General features: G+C 32.3%; 1 protein-coding gene across 1 annotated transcript in view; it reads right to left on the reverse strand.

Annotated features, from left to right (window-relative positions):
- Window positions 1-1,236: 1,236 nt before the first annotated feature.
- Window positions 1,237-19,855, reverse strand: part of Smp_197860 (putative gelsolin) — a gene marked incomplete at both ends in the record, with an annotated part of 23,751 nt that continues 5,132 nt past the window's right edge. The window contains 8 exons of the mRNA XM_018796736.1: window positions 1,237-1,264; window positions 2,112-2,286; window positions 4,339-4,418; window positions 8,058-8,144; window positions 8,809-9,031; window positions 10,958-11,085; window positions 14,228-14,368; window positions 15,592-15,671. Of these exons, the coding sequence (XP_018651848.1) occupies window positions 1,237-1,264; window positions 2,112-2,286; window positions 4,339-4,418; window positions 8,058-8,144; window positions 8,809-9,031; window positions 10,958-11,085; window positions 14,228-14,368; window positions 15,592-15,671 (942 nt within the window). The remainder of the gene's footprint in view (window positions 1,265-2,111; window positions 2,287-4,338; window positions 4,419-8,057; window positions 8,145-8,808; window positions 9,032-10,957; window positions 11,086-14,227; window positions 14,369-15,591; window positions 15,672-19,855) is intronic.

Consider the following 19,855-nt stretch of genomic DNA (forward strand, 5'->3'; position numbering starts at 1 on the left):
AAGGGGACACCAGATATATATGCGCCGTACGAATCTCATTTCATTCGTGTGAAGGCTGTGATAATGCCCAGGTGCCCAAACTGAAGCGGGTGGTTTTCGTTGGGGGCCATACCCGGAGCCTTCGACTTAAAGGTCTAACCCACAAGGCAGTAGAGCATCGTGAGGAGATGCAGTCCCATGGTAGCTGGTGACCAACAATTGATTCATACGCTATTTGTTCCCTCAGGATACTGGAGCCCACGTGCACCATTGGTTTGGAATCAGGGTTTTCCAACTCCCCTATGTGGACTTTCCGTGTCCACGAACCTGGTTAAAGCGCCGGACATTCGCTTTTCGTCCTCTCAATTTCGTAAACAACAGTAATGCCACGAGAATGCAGTGAGTAGGACTTCCCTGGCAGAGGCTATATACGCGTGGTCATGTGAGAGCATTTCGAGTGGGAGAGCGGACTCTTCCCACTCTCAGCCGTACCAAGGAATTTGGGGGCTTATGCTGGTTAACATCTATTAGTTTAAATTATATATCATGATAGATCTGAATCACTGAACAATATTCGATCTCCATACTCTAATAACCATTAGAAATGCTGATTAAATTCGTTATAACTTAACAATATATAATCTCATATTTGATATAATTGTATTAATCAATGTTAAATATCTTTCCGATATCAATTAAAACCCAATTAAAACAGGTTCATTTACATTTAGTCAAAGAATTGTATTATACTAATATTAAAGAAAACTATCTTTGTAATAAAAAATACTTTTGAAAAGGATAAAATAGTTTCTAAATTAGTTGGTCTTTTCTTTTTAGTAACCATATAGGTAAAAAACAAAAGGTATAAGATATTACTGGAAAAAAAAATGAAAAGAGAACAATCATTGTGAACTTGTAAAAGAAACTATACTCTAGTATATAAACTATTTATGAAAAAAAGATATATTTTGATATTAAATATAAAATTTAAGTTAAGCTAATATCAGCTAATATCATTGTAATCACTTCAGTTAACTACAAAAAATTAAAAAAACAATAATACAGTGATTGGTTGCTATGTGTGTTTATTAATATTAAGAAATAATTTCATACAAATCCAGTGATATAAAAGTCTATTTATTTGTTTGTTATTTTTGTTTGTATTTTACTGTAGATAACTTGTACTTCTATCTCTGTCCCATGCTCGTTCGAGTTCTTCTGAACTTTGATTAGAGCCAATAACAGTGACTGGAATGAATGGATGTCTTGTGTTTTTTAAGTAATGCTAGATTTTTTTTAAAAAAAAAGAGAAAAAAGAAGCAGTGTTAATATTCATTTTAATTAAATGACAAAAAATGAATTTCTAAAATGTTGATCTTCATCAGTTGAATAAGCATGACTAATCTGTTTCATCAATGTAATTTTTTTCATTGTATATAAATTAATTTTTAAGTTCAAGCTTTACATTGTAAATGTAATGATTGACTCATGAATAAGATGAATGAGAAATTGGTTTACTAAAAGTGTTTGCTTAGGTTGAAATTTCAAACGTCTTAATATGAATTCAGTAATCTAAAAGGACCATAAATATAACTTGAAAATATGTTCTTTACAGGGTCAAAGCAATCATTTGTTATCTTTCAACTGATATTACTGAATGAAAAATTACTTGATTTTATTTAAAGATATGTTTAAAGATTGGTATGATCTAGTTCTATTTCGTGTCCCCTGAAATAGTGATCGTATTCATGTATGAACTAAGTTTTGTTCTCTAAGCTGGATGGTTCGGTCGTGGAGCTTTCATCGTCCTTGTGAATGACATCATCAGTACAAACTTCGGGTAGAAGTTCATCTAATTCTGTCCTATATAACACATTACAATAAATATGAATTCCCATGATAGAAAAAATAACTAAGGACGACTTTAACAAAAAGATTGTGTTATTTCAAAGCAAATAGTATAAAAATATGGTAATCAAACATTATCTCTGTTCTGTGTGTTACTTGTTCAATATTATATTCATAAGCTAGAATTCTGTACATTATAACTAAAAATTAGGTTGACAGATTAGTATACTTTGTATGATTATAACTAAATCAAATTAAATTAATACAAAAATTAATCATCTCACATGTGCATATGATAAAGCGTTTTGCTTTTCACACGGTAAACATCTACTTCCAATGTAAACAAATAAATGATATCCTGCATCGATGAGAAAGACATCATCTTCGTTAACTGATCTTTTAGGGAGATGATTTTTCACAACTAAATCAAATGATAGATTACCGTCTTCATCAGATAGCCTGTAAATAAAAAGGAGGAATGTACAGACATAGTTTTCAGTGGTTCATGTTATTGTAAAACAGTCCTAATTTTAAAGATTTAAATGCCAATGAACTAGGCTCTTAAATTTCTTACGGAAGAAGTCATATAAACTATTTTCTTTAATCTATCAAAATGACGGTAAAAATTTAATATCTAAATTATTTGATTCAAACAGTTTAACTTCTGAGTCTCAGAGTTAATTGATTAATTGAAAGCAATCCTTTGCTTTGCAGACAAGTAAACTGTAACATGAACTGCATCAACAATATTTTTCAAAGCCTTAAATCACGCATATAAACTTTTATTGAGAGAAATGAGTTTGACGTTTTTGAAGTATTCATAGTAACACTAATCAGTTCACAAATATAAACAATGAGTATAAAACCTGTGCATATTAATACTACACATAGAAGGCTACTCTATTCAAGTAGATGGGTCGTTGATACATTTCGTGATTATTCCAAATTCACTGACCAGCTACCATCAGTTCTCACTGGCTAAATACTTGCTTACGACTTATCAGAACTCTCAAATTACAAAGCTTTAAACATCTGTCTTATTTAAACCAGTTGACTGCATATCTATTTCTTAAGTGATCGGTTAGTTGTAAGCACTTTTATTCGTTATCATATGCAAAAGTAAACTTTGCATAACGTTGACGCCCTAGGTTTGATGTAATAGCTATTTAGATTATGCTCTCACTCAACTCATTAACATAGTAATGTAACAGTTTTACATAACTCAAATTGTAAACTTTCTTTTGACTCATTTACTACGTCTTCATTTTTCCTGCTGAACAAACTCACAGTTTATCAACCACAAATCACCAACTAAGTTCTGTATGTGAACTTGTTGGGACGTTTGGATTTTAATAGGTTACCGTCGTAGAATCCATATACATAATCACATGTCCCATAAACTAAAATCAGGAAAGATATGAAATCACTAATCTTGCCTTCTGCTGTTTTGATTGAGGTGAGATGTTAACATGAAGCGAATTCTATGCAATGCTAATTGTGTAAAAATTCTGTAAAGTAGAATAAAGTTTTACCATAAATGAAAGCGAAGTAAAATAGAAGGTGATTATTTCACTTGTGCTCTTTTCTTATTATACTTGTTGAATTAGTTCTGTGAATATCACTTGAAATATGAATTTATTTATCATACTCCTGATATAACTGAACATCAATTTCATGCTGGTTAGAGGCCTATGCTGGAGGTAACAGGTGTAAGTAAGTAAATAGGTAAGGTTCTCTTTGTGAACATGAATAAAGTCAAAACAAATAAAATATATTCATACTATTCCACCTCAGTTGTTGTTTTAATTTTATTCAAACATCAATTTAGTGATTACTATTTCTATTGACTTCAAAGAAAAAAGACGAGCCATGAAAAATCTCATGATAACCATTATCAACTGTTTTTACTTAAGGAAAAAGCTTTCAAAAAATTATTTCGAAAGTTATTCCAGTGGATAAATTAATAAGAGAATTATGTGTATAAAAAATATATAAATATCACAAGGGGGTTTTGTGGAGATTTTAGCAATTTTATATAGTTAAGATCATGAGTCAATTGAAGCTAGACCAACATGGAAAACCTGGAAGCACTAGACGGCTGTTTCGTCCTATTTTGGGACTCCTCAGCAGTGCACATCCACGATCCCGCCTCACGAGATTCGAACCCAAGGCCTGCCAGCCTCGCGCACGAGCACTTAACCGATAGACCACTAAACTGGCCGGCATCCAACGGTGTTAATATCTAACTTCAACCAATCCACGAAATTGAGCAACCATTCACCAAATGTCTTCAGTGAGTTGATATCTCCCAACAGACCTGGCGAGACTGGTAGGTCCTGGGTTCGAATCTCGTGAGGCGGGGTCGTGTACGCGCACTGCTGAGTAATCCCAGAATAGAACGAAACAGTCGTCCAGTGATTCCACGTTTTCCATTATGGTCTAGCTTCAATTGACTAATGATCTCAACTGTATAAGATATAAATACTCAAACATAGTAAGGTTGTAACTAACTTGTAAATACATTTTGTTGATTCACAATACTTTTTGGATCTATAAACTGGTTTATCTGGCAAATATTGCAAGAATTCATCCTGGAATAGAAATTCATTCAAGAAAGAGATATTCATGAGTAAAATATTTTCAGAAATATTATTGGCTCTGAAAATGAATATTTAATATATAACATAATTTGAAAGTGTTGAAACAATATGAAAGATGTTATGTTTATTATTAAAATATGATTTATAATCATTCTTACTTTCATTTTAAGCTATTTTTATTGTTATATACTCAATAAGTATAGTTTGATATGAATTTTTAACTCGTATAATTTGATACTACTCTAAAGTACCATAAGTAGTTCAAACAGATTCAGATACTTAGAAACATTTACGAAGAGAAAGTAATCATTCTAAATATTACTAAAGAATTTTCTTTTCAGAATGAAATTTTCTGTATCGTCAGGATCACTCGTGACCCAGGCTCGTTTTTAGGTTCCTCAAGTCGGAGTATTTTTCCGTGATGTCCTTACAAAATTACTTAATATCATCGTCTATATGGCCAAATCTCTTCTTTTCTTCCTGAGAATTATTCTATTTTAACTATCATTTTTCATCTTATGTCTTCGGTATCGTCCACATATGTCACCGGAGGTAATGTTCTGAGTTCATGAGATGTTATTTCATCCCTGTTGAAACTGAGTCTCAAACTAAATACTGGAGCTTTGAATGTTGAAAACCTGTATCCAGTATATCAACAGAATTTACCAGTTAAGGTTTAAGAATCTCATCCCAGAGTAATATGTTATATGTCGAAACATTATACAGGATCCCATAGTGTTTATTCACTTGAACTCACCCAACCACTGCAAGGTGAGAACGATTTACTTTTCTTATGTCTGGAAACCCGACAGAAACTTCGTCCGACTTTTACGGTGTACGTATAGAGCTATGTATGACAGCAGAACAAGTAGTTCTTGATTAGATTCCTATCAGTAGTCGCGTACATGCTATCTATTTAGGTGGTGCAGTGGGGATTTTGAAAGATGAGGACTCATACCATTACATTTTCATGGTTTCTGTCTACGCCTCCAGCGCCTACAGCTCAGACGATGAAAAAAGCGGAATTTACAGGAAGCAGTAGGACTTCTTTCAGAAAGCTAAACACTCAAACACAGTAGCCATAGCAAGTGATTTTAACGTCCAAGTAGGTAAACTAAATCAGGCTGATAATCACGTCAGCGTGTCTTTTAACATCTAAACTCATATAATCGACTATCAGGGATTATCAAGGACACTCACAGTCCCCATCTCAATTAATTTTTGCATAGTTATTCTCTTAAAAATAACACTGCCGTAGCCTAGATTTCAGAGAATCGATCGCCTTTCTAGAAACCCAGTCATCTATAGAGAATACAGAAATAGAATAGTGCTATTCGGTCAAAATGCTGATTCCTGAAACTAGTTAGTAATGATCCAAGGATTATTTGGATGTATTTTATTCCCTCTGAATCCAAAATAATACTTTAAAACTAGTCTGCTTTAACCCCTAAACTAATGAAGGGATTTAAGAAGTTGAGTGCGTTGACTAATTTCTTTGTCATGGGAGTTTCATCAACCCTGGTGGGTTGATGTCTGAAGAAATTTCGACACGCATTCTGAAGGCTCTGATGATCTTCCCCAACTTTCACTAACTGTGAGGTAGTCGACATGTTCATCTGCCAATCATATGGAAAATACACTAAACGGTAGTATTATAATTTTGAGACATGGATTATGAAAGTAGAAGATATATGGATGCTGAAGGTCTTTAAATCAGTCCCTGTGTATCATGGAACGTTTAAACTAGAAGTATTGAGATCAGGTAGCGGGTACTAGATTAATGAGGACATAGATTTTCATCAACTTCCAAGCACAGGACATGCGTGACGTGTACATAACTAACTCCTACCTGGACATGCTATTTTAGCTGGTGTAGGAGTAGATTGAAAGCTAGGGTTGGTCAAACAAAGACATGAGTTCATGAATTGATGCTAGCATCTAGATCTAAGATCCCAATAATCTTCCACACATTCCTTTTCATTCTACTCTGTCAAAACGCATTCTCAACGCCTAACCTTCTTTTAAAGCTGAGTTCTACTGAGTAGGAATAGAAACCTGATACATGCTCTATGCTCAATAGCTAGAAGAATCCGTACAGAGGATACGATTTATTTACTCGGCGGAGCTACCGACTGCGTTTTCCGCCTGACGTTTGACGCAAAGATGTGTCAAGTACAAATTCTCATTTAAAATTATTCACAAGGCAATACGAACTGGTTAGAATAGTAGTCGGATAAGAAACTTTTGCATATCGTAAGCTTTGATGATTCATTAATTCAAACCTGATCATTATGTTCAGAAGCGGTGTATCTAATCCCTTAATTTACCATGGCTCTAACAACTCTTGTTACCTTGTTAATTATTTCTAAACGTATTTATTTTGTTTATCTTCCTATATTTTCTAAGCGAACAATTATCGTCCACATCTGTGTTTGATGTCTTATTTTGTTAATTTTTTCGACGCTTGTTCATGAATATTTGTATATTCCTTATAATCCTTTCATAAATTGTTCCTGTTGCGTCATGCCATTTATTAAAACCCTTTGTTGATGACTCAACAACATTATATTTAACAAACAATTAAAAATACGATTGTACAACCCTAGTAAACCATACCATCAAAAAGAATGTTTTCTTCGCTGAGACGTCTTCGTTTTGTCTAATTTCTCACTATCATTACATCAGCGTTATTTCGTTTCCTTTTCTATTCATCTTTTTAAGTTAATCTCATCGTATTAATTTGGCATGGCAGCTTTGGTGAATTCGCATTTTTGCAAAGCTCTACATTGATCGCAACTGACTGACTGACCAAACACAATGTAATATACAGGGTGAGTGTCATAAAACAAAGATGAATTATATAAGAACTCTCGTCTAAATTAGAGCGAATAGTTTCACAGTATTTGGGCGCCGAGTTGATGTAAGACATTAAATAGGAATAATATATATTTGTAAAATCTCAGCGAATGAATTTGTAGTAAATCCAACGTTTCGCCTGGCAATCTGGTCCAAGCTTTTTCAAGGAATTATGAATTATGTTTTATTTTGCTTATTCATTGACAATGTTAGAGTTGGATTTCTAAAACTGACCTCTGAAATGAATTAATTCATTTTCATACCTAGAAGAGGTTGTTGATAAGTTTACTGACTGCCACAGAGACGAATCTTCGAATTACTGGAGCAATATCAGTTTTCTTAAGATGTCTAAATAGTTAGTATAGCAAGATATTGTAAAGATTAACAAGTATTGTAGTTTATATCATGAACTTACAATAATTAGACAATCATTGGGAACCGAAGAGCTTTTTACAGCTCCAAGGCCAAAAGGTCCTGGGTTTGACACCCAGCGGGGTAGTAATTGTCACTGTTATCTTATACTGAATTAAAACAGCTATCCGAAACTCCATGGTTTTCAGAGGTTGTTTAGCTATAATCAGTTTATGAAATAAACCCTATTATTCATATAAACCAGTAACTTCCAGCTGGCTGCCAGGAAATATCTATCACAATTTTATCATCAAGAAAGTAATTGGTGCGGGTTGTAAATAATTATATCACACCATAGAGAACAGAGGAAAGAAGGCTGAGAAGTCCTAACATTGTAAAAACTAATGAAGCAGAAAAACTTACGCTACTATTTGTAAACAATTCGTCCAATACAGCAGTTTTACAACGTCCATTACGTTCGCTACTGACTTGTAGTAAGAATTGAGCAGCCTAAATAAAACGATGAAAACAAGTGAATAGAAGTTTTTTGTATACTACTTTAAATTACCGATTGCTATTTTCTTTGTTTTAGTCAAACATCAAAGTTTACTTGCTTGATTAATGTTCAGAGTAAGTGTTATGTTAACTACGAAGTTAGCAGGGAAAAAAACAACTCCACTTCACAAAAATATGTTATTTTAAATTTCTTCTAATTTTGACAAATCATGATAACTTGGTTGAAATCGCACTGAACTCTTATTGATGTCTTAACTATCTCATTTCTTAACTTTATCCATGTTGTTCGTCGCATACACATTCGTGATTTTTTACGCGACATACGTGTATTATTATACACAATCAGTAAATTAGTTGTTTTTATTTTGATACTTTTGCATTTTCCTTTATAAGTTAGTAGTTATTTTCGGGAATGATTAGGATCCCTTAGTCCAGAAATGGTAATGGTTGAACTAGATACCTATCTTCTAGCATATTTCAAGTAATTCTCAAGTGTCTTGATCATACGTTGTTGATCTTAACTGTTACGTAATATCATGTTGCTTCGATTCTTATATAGAACAGATAAATTATGAACTCAACAACTCGTGACATTCAGGAATACGTTTAAGTAAAAGATGTTACTTATAAGTGTTACTTATAATTAGTTAAAACTTACATTATAACGCTTCTCCTTATTACTTTTCGATCCGTTCCATTGATATAGTTTTGAACCAAGATCAAGAATAAAAACGTCAGTAGAATCTAATGAATTAATCGAAAGATCCACCTCTTGTACTTGAAATCTTCTTCCACCTTCTTGAAGGAAATGCAACAATCTTGGCTGATATTCATTTGGAGTTGTTCGTCGGAAACCAGATTCAATTCCACCGTTCAGTATGCTACAAAAAAATCAATGAGTTAATAATAGACTTATAGTTTGAAGAATTTGCATACTGTCAAGCCTGAAAGGTATTATAATTTCATAATGATTTGACTAATTGTTATTTGGTCAAAACTCACTAACATAACGTTATCTCTCTCATAAATGAAAAGCAATTCAGTTTGAAAATGATAAAATCTATATTTCACTTTATGAGATTGTTGATTACTTACTAGTTGAACAGAAAAGAAAGATTGAAAATTTTGACAGAAAAAGCTTCATATTACTTCACATCAGAATGGTTGATGTAATAAAATAACCCATTTTGTAATTAGAAAGACCGAAAATAACAAAAAAAATCTAATTTTTAAACTTATTCTCTTTAAAGATTAGATTTTGAAATGTTTCCTTTGTAAGAGAGAATATATTCCAATACTATGCTTACACAGTTTTATTATTAATACACCATTTGTTGAGTAATATAAAAAAAACTAAGGTGACATTCGTTATAGTGGATCAGCTTAGTTTGTTACAAGTGTAATTTGACAAAATATTATTCAGTCATGTCTTAGTACTTGATGGTTGGTCAACATCATATATCACAGTTATTTCACAATTATACACTGTTTTTTTTAAATCAGCGTAACTTTTTAAGCAAAGATGGATAATAGCTTGTAGAGAAACCCAGAACGCGCGTTTTGTCCCATTTCGGACTCATCATTTGGATGTACCTACGTTTCGGAGTTGATGTTCACTCCGGGACTCAAACCCAGTGCCTTTCATTTCAAACGTCATCGCAACATCCACTCAGCTACTGAGTTCTGATAGCCACCTGCTTGTACAATGGGGTAAAGTTCAATTCAATTGGTATTTTGATTGAAATCCAGCGAGCGGGGTCGTGGATGCCCACCGCTGAGGAGTCCCATATTAGGACGAAACGGCCGTCCAGTGCTTCCAGGTTTTCAATGGTGGTCTAACATCAATCGGTTTATGATCTTAAACAAAAACATAATGATATCCAAAGCTGATAATATGCTATAGTCTCAATCTGGATCGCGAGACAAAGGTTCCCATTCTAGCAAACGCCTTCCTCCAACATATGTTACATCGAAGGACAACATCACGGTAGTCTGCACAAGGTCTACAAGTCATTTGATTACTGCAATTACAAATAAAAGAACTTCTTAGTAGTCCCATTTTTCGTAGCGGCTTAATTGTCACAACTTCTCTAAAATCCTCTGTGAACCGATCGTACATGAGCACCAGGAACTGAAATTGGCGCCTTGACCTTGAAATCTCTAAAACGCTTCTTATTGGCTCGTCCATAAATTATAGTCTCGTCAGATTACCAAATGTTGTATTCTGAAAGTTCACAGTTGAAGAAATCAACGCTTTAATTACAACAAAATCATATCAGCACAGAGATAGATTTTCAACATTTTACATAATTAGGGCTCATAGTTTTTCATAGTTCTATCATCAGTTACGACTGATTTGGGAAGTTAAAAACATGTGAAATAGTATCCCTAAAGTAAAAATCTTCACAATTGAATGAATCATGATTTCTAAACTACATTGTTGATTGTTCACAAACTAAAATGATCAACGAAATAGATGCTTTTTTTTCCATAACAATTTTAAAACTGATAGAAGCGATTTTGTATGAAATATACATGTTATTAAGAAAAGCAGTTCAGCATGATTACTAGGAACTTTAATACTGAATTCAGCGAAAAATATCAAGTATTTATACTCATATTTTGATGAAGGTAGTTTAATAACGGTTGACAGCTACATATATATATATATTAACTACTATCAACTGTATCCACTACACGAACTTGTAAATTAGTGAATCTCACTACCCTGCGACTATAATTTATTCCAGTGTAATATTAACATTTGAGACTTAATCATTAAAAAAATATGTCAATCTGTAACTTACCGGAAACATGAAAAGTAGGATTTAAATAAGTTTGATTCATATCGTTCAACTTCACGATGTTGAACAGCCTGCTCTTCAAGTACAGTATCGAGTTCCACTGTCTTTTGGACAGCTGTAGTATATTCTTCCTGTGTAAATACAATTATATTTTTATAGTCATCACAATAACAAAGAATAACCTATGGAATTTTCATTAGTGAATAAATATTTAATTCTAATTCATTATAGATCGTGTAAAAGTATATTTGCTGTGGAAATGGTTTGGATTTGTATGTAAATGGGTAGGATGCAAGTCTTTTATAATTTAAACTTGATGGTACAGCGTAATATGTTTATCAGTCATAATTTTGTGATTTTCAAGTTTTTGGAGTTAGCTAACATGATATATGTTGCAAACTGACAGGTGAAGGACAGTCACCCCATCTAATATAAGATTTTACAAAATCCTTGAGGGGTTTATGAAATAAACTTTCAGTTAATATTAACAGATCTTTACTTCCTTACTGGTAAAACAGTTCACAAACTAAACAGTAAATTATTCATAAGTAAATTCAAAACGTTTTATATACAACACGAATGATTCTCAAACACACGACATTGAGTTAGAAAAGAGACTGATGTCTTTGTTTATTCTTAAGCTCTTCTAACTGATTATTTCAACGAACTATTTCCAAAATAATTTTGGTAATTAATTTGTAAAGCAATAGTTGTCTACTGAATGTTTTAATTGAAAGCAGTTTGTTGAACTATTATTCGTAAATAGATAAACTATATTCACATGAAAAAGAAATTTACAGCACTCAGGATAATTAATTTATATATACTTAGTTTTCACAATATTCATAATTATTTTTCTAATTAATGTAAAGAATTTGTATCTAAGGTTGGTCATTGTGTGGTGTGGTCTACTTATATCCACATAAGTAGTATATGGTGATGATCAGGCATAGAATGTATTTTGGCAGAAGATCGATAAGGAAAGAACAGGAATGAAGCGCAATCGGTACGAAACTGCATGAACAATGAAATCAGAGAAGACGAACTGATATTGCAGAAGGAATAGTCGAGATTGAGACAATTGACTAATAGTTTACAAATTAACTATTTGCTGTATGGTTATCAGAATTTAGTGAGAAAGTCTGTAATTTGTGCCTAAATACATTTGATTGTCCCCAATCGTGTTCTTGTTCACTACACAGATGTGTAAATTAAGTAAGTATATTTTCATTAGAGAAATTATTTATTTATCCTCCAATCTCTTCAAAAGTTATGATGAAAATAGAAGCATTGACTAGTGGAGTTCAACCAGGTCTGTTGTGATATAGTAACTCACTGAAGATAATGGTAGGCGGTTTCTTAATTTCGTGGATTGGTCGAAGTTGGGCACTAGCACCGTTGAGTATCAGATCAGCGGTTTAGAGGTTAAGCCATCGCGCGTGAAACTGATAAGTCATGGGTTTGAATCTCGCGAGTCGGGATGGTGAACGAGCACTGCTGAGGAGTCCCATAGTAGGACGAAACGGCCATCTAGTGCTTCCAGGTTTTTCATGGTTGTCTAGCTTCAATTGACTGATGAATTGAACTATAAAATTACTAAAATCTCCACAAAATCCCTTTCTGATAAAGTAGAATAACTAAAATCTATCGAATATGATAACAAAAAAACAAACAATTTTTATTTGCTTGTATATCGCATTAAACAGAGATTGTAGGGAGTAAATACAAACGTTTCTTTTGTTAATAGTGTATTGATGAGACTATTGTTATTATTCAGTGATCAATTATTGGAGGTACATGGATATGAATATATTCACTTTGTTCTTTAGAATAATCTCCAATTCAATAACAATTAAAATACATACATAATAACTTTTTAGACTACTTAATTCTAAGCTTATTTCATAAGAGAAATAAGTCAAGTAATTAATTACAAAACATGAAAAATCAAATTATAAACACTTAGTTATCATATAGTTTAGTCTTTTGAATATTTACGTTACTTGATTGTAATCTCGATTCTACTATTATATATAAAAACAATCTAAACATAAATGAATAGTAGTTCAAATTGTAGTGATCGAGAACACGAGTGGGGACAATTAAATGTATTTAGGCACAAATTACAGACTTTCTCACTAAATTCTGATAACCATACAGCAAATAGTTAATTTGTAAACTATTAGTCAATTGTCTCAATCTCGACTATTCCTTCTGCAAATATCAGTTCGTCTTCTCTGATTTCATTGTTCATGCAGTTTCGTACCGATTGCGCTTCATTCCTGTTCTTTCCTTATCGATCTTCTGCCAAAATACATTCTATGCCTGATCATCACCATATACTACTTATGTGGATATAAGTAGACCACACCATACCCATTAGTAACAACTAATTATAATTCTACACTACTTAATAACTGGATTAATTTATTGAGGTAAACAAATATTTTATTAAAATTCAAAATTAAAGTATATTGTAGTTTATATATTTGACAAAGTGAATGAAATCTCATATTCCAAAATTGTCTATCTTTAAGAACATTAAAAGTATTTTTTACAAAATATTTTTAACTAATACAAATCATCATTTCAATGATATTCATAAATGAGTTACATTTTCAGAATTGTTGTTACATGTCTATCATAATTAATTAGTTACTGAATACTTCTTCTACTTTTTTTATTCAAATAAACAGAGTTACTAATCGATTGAAAAAAAATAAAATTAAAACAAATCAATAAATCATACTATTTACTTATGAATTATATATGTATACATATTTATTGTATTATCATGTGGTATGTACTTTATACATATATATAGAAGTAAAACACACATTAGGTTTACTTTATCAATGATTAATGAATTAAAAGCAAAGATGGATAGTGGCTATCAGTGAAATCCAAGACGCGCGTTTCATCTTATTTGGGACTCATCAGCTGGATGTACCTGAATCTCAGAGTTGATGTTCACTCCGGGACTCTCAAATAGGACGAAATGCGTGTCCTGGATTTCACTGCTAGACACTATCCATCTTTGCTTATTATGCTTGTGAATTAAGGCTATGTCGGGGCAATACGCATAGTATGCGCATATGCCAATAAGAGACATCAATGGGAAGATTCAAACAAATAATACTAAGTGAATTAATGAATTAGTTTAAGCTAATTGTTTAAAAATAAAATAGCAAAACTCTAAATAACTAATAAAGAAGAAGAAGAATATAAAAGAGTGCACATTCAACTAATTCCTTCCTTCTAATATTAACTCACCGGTGTGCTTTTTGATCCAACCCAAAAGTGTATATCATAACCAAGTCCTCTACCTTTTGGATATATATTTAAAACAATATATGAATCTCCATTAAAGAAATGACCATAGTCATTTTCATTGACTGGTCTAATTTTGAATTTCTAAGATTGAAATAGTAAAGAAATTCGTTATTGATGAGTTAGGTGAAATGAATGAAAAATTTTCATACAAATATGTATCACTGTACCATTGGTTGATCATTGAGCGGTAACGGATAATATATTTAATTAGTCCTTTTTTAGTGCTGATCGACTTCTATCGATTAGGTTTCAATGCTGCCACTAGTCTTAGTAATTCAACGTAGCGTGAATTATATTGAGATGTTAGGCGATTGTAAGAAGTCAATATAAAACCGAAGATTTGGATTTTGTGCTATTTCAACATTTATCAGCAAAGTGGTACAGGATCAGTGCTGGCGAGTGTCAAAATAACCTGAAACCTTATTCACGGTTTCTAACCACCTTACACGCAACACTCTCAATTAAATCATTCTCACATCTTTGATTTAGATTAGCAAACCTCCGTCATTAGTTAACTCAAACTAGCAATCAAATTATTGTGAATTGGTGTGGGCAACCTAATATAACCATTTTATTGGTAGATTCGATCATAAAACAATTATTTTTGGAATGCTTTTCAGCAGTGAACTGAATTCGAATATCAAACTATGAACTTTTATACTCTGTTCAACTCCCTTGTGTTTCATTTTTAGATTAAACACCTGAAATAAAATTAATCTAATTAAATACTTAAAATACTTCTTAAATTCATAACTTATTTCTAATATACATTTCCTAAGAAAATACCAACAATAGTTTTTCAACCAAAGTGTTTATCCAATCTGGTTAGAATCTGTTTCTCTTAGTTACCACCAAGTAATCAGTATCACAATCTAATCTATGCCAACCAAATTCCTTCAACTGGATGGCACTGCATGATTGCTAAAATAAACGTGCAATTTTGCAATCCATGCTGAATGACATGTTTAAACAAAGTCGATAGAAATAACGCTTTTGTCATCTCCAAAGTATCAATATAAAACATCAACTTTACACATATATACAAATAAAAACGGCTAAATGTCGACTATTATCATGAAATGAATATGTTCGAAGCAATTTGTATCCTGTTACATACTTTATTCGATTCCATCATTTAAGTCGCAACAAACTTTTCAAAACATAAAGGATCTATATAGTTACTGAAAATTCCTTAGAAAGGAGCAGTATCTGAAGTAGGAATTATTTTTAAACACAAATAAAATTAAACACATAAATGAAGATCAATATTAAATTAAAATATAATTTGCCAAACTATAACGTACCTGAACTCTCCATACAAATAATCGTGGACAATGTGTATTTATAACTGGACACCAAGCTTCTTCTTGAAAACAAGATTCCTCTACAGATAAATGAAGCAAAATAAAATAGTGTAGAATGAGTTCTTATTTTATAAAATTACAATGAAAAAACAACCGAAATCAGTGCCTACTGAGTAATGTAGTAAGTTATGTAGTAAGCTAGTGATAATCCGAATAAAAATAATTTCCTCTTTGGCACTTCAATTAACTAAAGTTGTACAATTGTATCTCTGTTTTACACACACAGTAGTCTGTAATAAAATAGAAAAATTATTGTTTTATCAATAAAGATATCTGAAAATTTCAAAAGTTGAATATGACTTACAAAACAGTTAAAGGATAATGAGAAGTAGATAAAATAAAATTGACAAGTATGAAGATGTGACTGGTAAGTATCGACTTAGCCAATTTAAAGAAGATAAAGAAGGGATGAACAAGTGTCGAAAACAGCATATAGGAATGGTGGGAGTGTTTAAACGATGGTAATATAGGGATTTATTTATGTTCTTTTCTGAATACAGAGATCAGGCATGTATTAATGAGTTTACAAAACCTTTGCTATGGATAAATTTCTTATTCAACTTCAATTAGAACCAGTTCATTTGACGTTGTGAATAGTCTTAAACGAGGACTGTTATGTAGATAGATGACTAAAAATGACTAGATATTCAGCAATAGAATAATCGACTGATTCTCACTCATCCGTAGATGACCCTTCTGGGTAGTGTTAGGATATATGTTTGGAAAGAACATGATTTTTACTCACCTCGCAGCATCAAATAAACCAGTAGATGAACAGTAAGGTGGCCCAAGGCAGCAGTTTATCTTTGATACATCCTAAAATCAGATATCTACCGCAGACTACAATCCACAGCCCACCTAACTAAGAAAACTTTCTCAACGATTTCGATAACTGGTTTTCGAGATCTCCGCGGAAACTTATTCCGTACTGCAAGGGTTCTTTCTAATTGAAGTGTTAGTTTCGGGTCACTGTTGATAAATCTGGTAGTAAAGCTATTTCTCATATGAATCTATTAGATTTTATTAGATTCTTTGCCGACTATATTTGAAGCAGAGTCTTTTAGATCTACAGGTTAGATCACCTTCATATTGGTTGCATGAATCTTCCCATTAATGTTTAGAATTGTAACTGAACAGTCTCTTATTGACATATGTGAATCCTGTATGGATTGCCTCGATATTCTCTCAAGTCACAAGCATTATAAACTGAGATGATGATGACTAGCAGTGAAATCCAGTACACGAGTTTCATTGTATTTGGGACTCGTCATCTGTATGTACTACATTTCAGAGTTCATGGGACTTTTAGATTCAGGTACATTCAGATGACGAGTCCCAAAATAAGATGGAACTCGTGTCCTGGATTCCACTGCTAGCCGCCATTATCCCTACAAGTAAGAGAACATAAAAGTTTTCTCTTCGTTTTTAAAATAGAACCTAGCTTTAGTAATTTATAAACTATTTATACCAGGTTATTCTTCTATACATCGAATTTTGTCGAGAGCAGTCTGGTCTTCTTTTCTACAGATTATCGAAGAAGCGGAATTCTGCATTTACCTGTGACTTCATTGCGGATGTAGTCTTCTAGTGGCGTTCACTGGATTTATGTGGGTTTCTAGTGGGGTCTCTTTCTAGTAAGATCTTAGATGATGGTGTCATCTATATACCTCTTGTAGAAATGAAAACTGTTAATTGTTAACGAATAAATAAGTCAGCCACGAAACTGCTTTTCAAAATAAGATTTGGTAAAGAATCCATTGCAACGCCACTGATTCGTCTTTTGAACACTTTATTACATCTAGATTGTACATTCAGAATACATAACGATACTGATGTTGCTATTTTCAAAATATATATGTATAAGAAGCGAAAATCCTCTAAGAAACATTTGTCAAGACTGGGGTGGAATCTAGTGATATCATTCAATTTTGACCAGATACAGTGATATCGGCTACTGAAATGACGAAAACAAATGGACTGAAGATCCTATTTTCTGAGTTATTAAAGAGTCCTAACCCACGACTTGGCAGTTGCATGGTAATCGGAGTTATTTTTACAGAATATAAATAAATTAACAGTTATGAATTCAAATTAGCATGAACCAAGTAGTAACTAATATTATCTGTTCTGGTCCATAATGTAACTTACTTTCTATCGATAAAATATGTAGTGCAGTCATTGGACTAAAGGACTTGATAACACTATGTACTTGTGTGATGGTAGACAGGTGTAAGCAATGAACAGGGATCTGCTGGCTTATGTTTGTTGCTAGTTCATGCTAACCAATGTTTTTAAAAAACTAGAGTATTTTTATTTACTATAAATCCTTAGTAAGGTGCTAGATAACATTAGATAATTTACTACTCAGTAGTCAAGAGCTATAAGCAAGTCAGTTCTTTAAATATTCAGTCAGTACCTAAATAAACTAGTGGCAACATCGGCTAGTGTCGTACTAAGTGAGATGAGCTTGAACTCATAAGAAAAGCTTTTGTGTATTAATAATCCTTGGATATAAATACAAAGCTTCTTTATGATTCAATTCAGCTATCCACTGTTGATTTCTTGTCCTGATTCTTCGTTTTATATACTTAATTGTATTTTGAACATAAATTTTGGTTTTCTGTTTACGATACGAAAGTTATTAGGTAAGTGAACGGAAATAATAACGTTTAGAAAACTTTTGTAGCAGAAACTAGTTGGGTTGAAGTTTACTCAGATAAAAAAATAAGCTTCAACTGTTGAACTATAATTACTCAAGGCAAATAGTCACCATACTAGTGATTAATGATCAAAAACATTCTGACATATTACTTGATGTTAAAGGTAAAATATTTACATTTCTCCTACAGATATAAACTCTTTTTGTTTCATCCAAACGGAGGTTTTACAGGTCTTGACTTAAATATATTTTCGTATAGGATAGTCGCTTATTACAACTGAAGTGCTATTTAGGTTAAAACTCATACTGATTTAAATAAAAGTAAATAACCAGCGATGTAAGATGTCTGTATCAATCACTTTTAGACTCTTGGATTACTAAATGGGTATTGTTAGTGATGAATTATTGTTCTTGAACAAAACCGTTTAAGTTATGTAGTTGAGTTCTGTTTGTATATAGATAAGTGAGAGATGAGTTACTATGTGAAGGGTTATAGTGCAGTTATTTTGCAAATATTAATGGACTTAATAAAGGTGACATATTAGCGGAAATAAAAAACTTCACTTGTATTTCATTTAGATTATCTCAGCTTCATTTTTGCTGCATCTACTATCTCCCAGGCTCTACACTCTTAAAAATGATGTGTAAACTGTCTAGAAAACCTATGTAACCGACAATATTAGCCAATTTATTGTGCTTAGTAGTTCCACAATTTATGTTAACTGTGACATTGTTAAACTGTCCAATCATTCATAGTGAATAGACTTCAACACAACAATTTCTTGTATCCTGTCTCATAACTATGATTAATCATTAGAATAAACAAATAGTTATAATTTAACTGAATTCATTATCTAACGTATAAGAACTTTCATCTAAATTAGATCAAATAGTTTCACAGTATTTGGGTGCCGAGTTGATGTAACACATTAAATAAGAAGAATATATTTGTAAAATCTCAGCGAATGAAATATCCTTGAGAAAGCTTGGACCAGATTGCCAGGCGAAACGTTGGATTTACTTCGAATTCATTCTCTGAGATTTTACAAATATATTCTTTCTATTTAATGTCATTATATAACAGTTCTAAAAATTCCTATTTATATTAGTGATCAGTGCGACTATAAAGTCAGTCATAAACAATGTATTTTGTCACCGAATTCACTTTGGTTAAAAATTTAAAAATAACATACAAATGGGAAATTGATTGTTACTATTTACTACTAGTTGGGACTACATTAGTAATTAAGTTATTAGAAAAGGTTTTGTGGAGATTTTAGTAATTTTATAGAGTTGAAGGATCGTGGATGCGCACTGCTGAGGAGTCTCACAATAGGACGAAACGGCCGTCCAGTGCTTCCAGGTTTTCCATGGTAGTCTAGCTTCAATTGACTCATGATCTCAACTCTATAAAATTAAATTCATTTAGTGTTGTTTGTTTGAATCTTCCTATCGATGTGTTTAGGACTGCAACTGGTCAGTCTCTAATTGTCATATGTGCATACTGTGCGTATTGCCTCGATATAGCATATATATATATATATA

Source organism: Schistosoma mansoni, chromosome 4 (assembly GCF_000237925.1).
Source record: "Schistosoma mansoni strain Puerto Rico chromosome 4, complete genome".
Classification (NCBI taxonomy): Eukaryota; Metazoa; Platyhelminthes; class Trematoda; order Strigeidida; family Schistosomatidae; genus Schistosoma; species Schistosoma mansoni.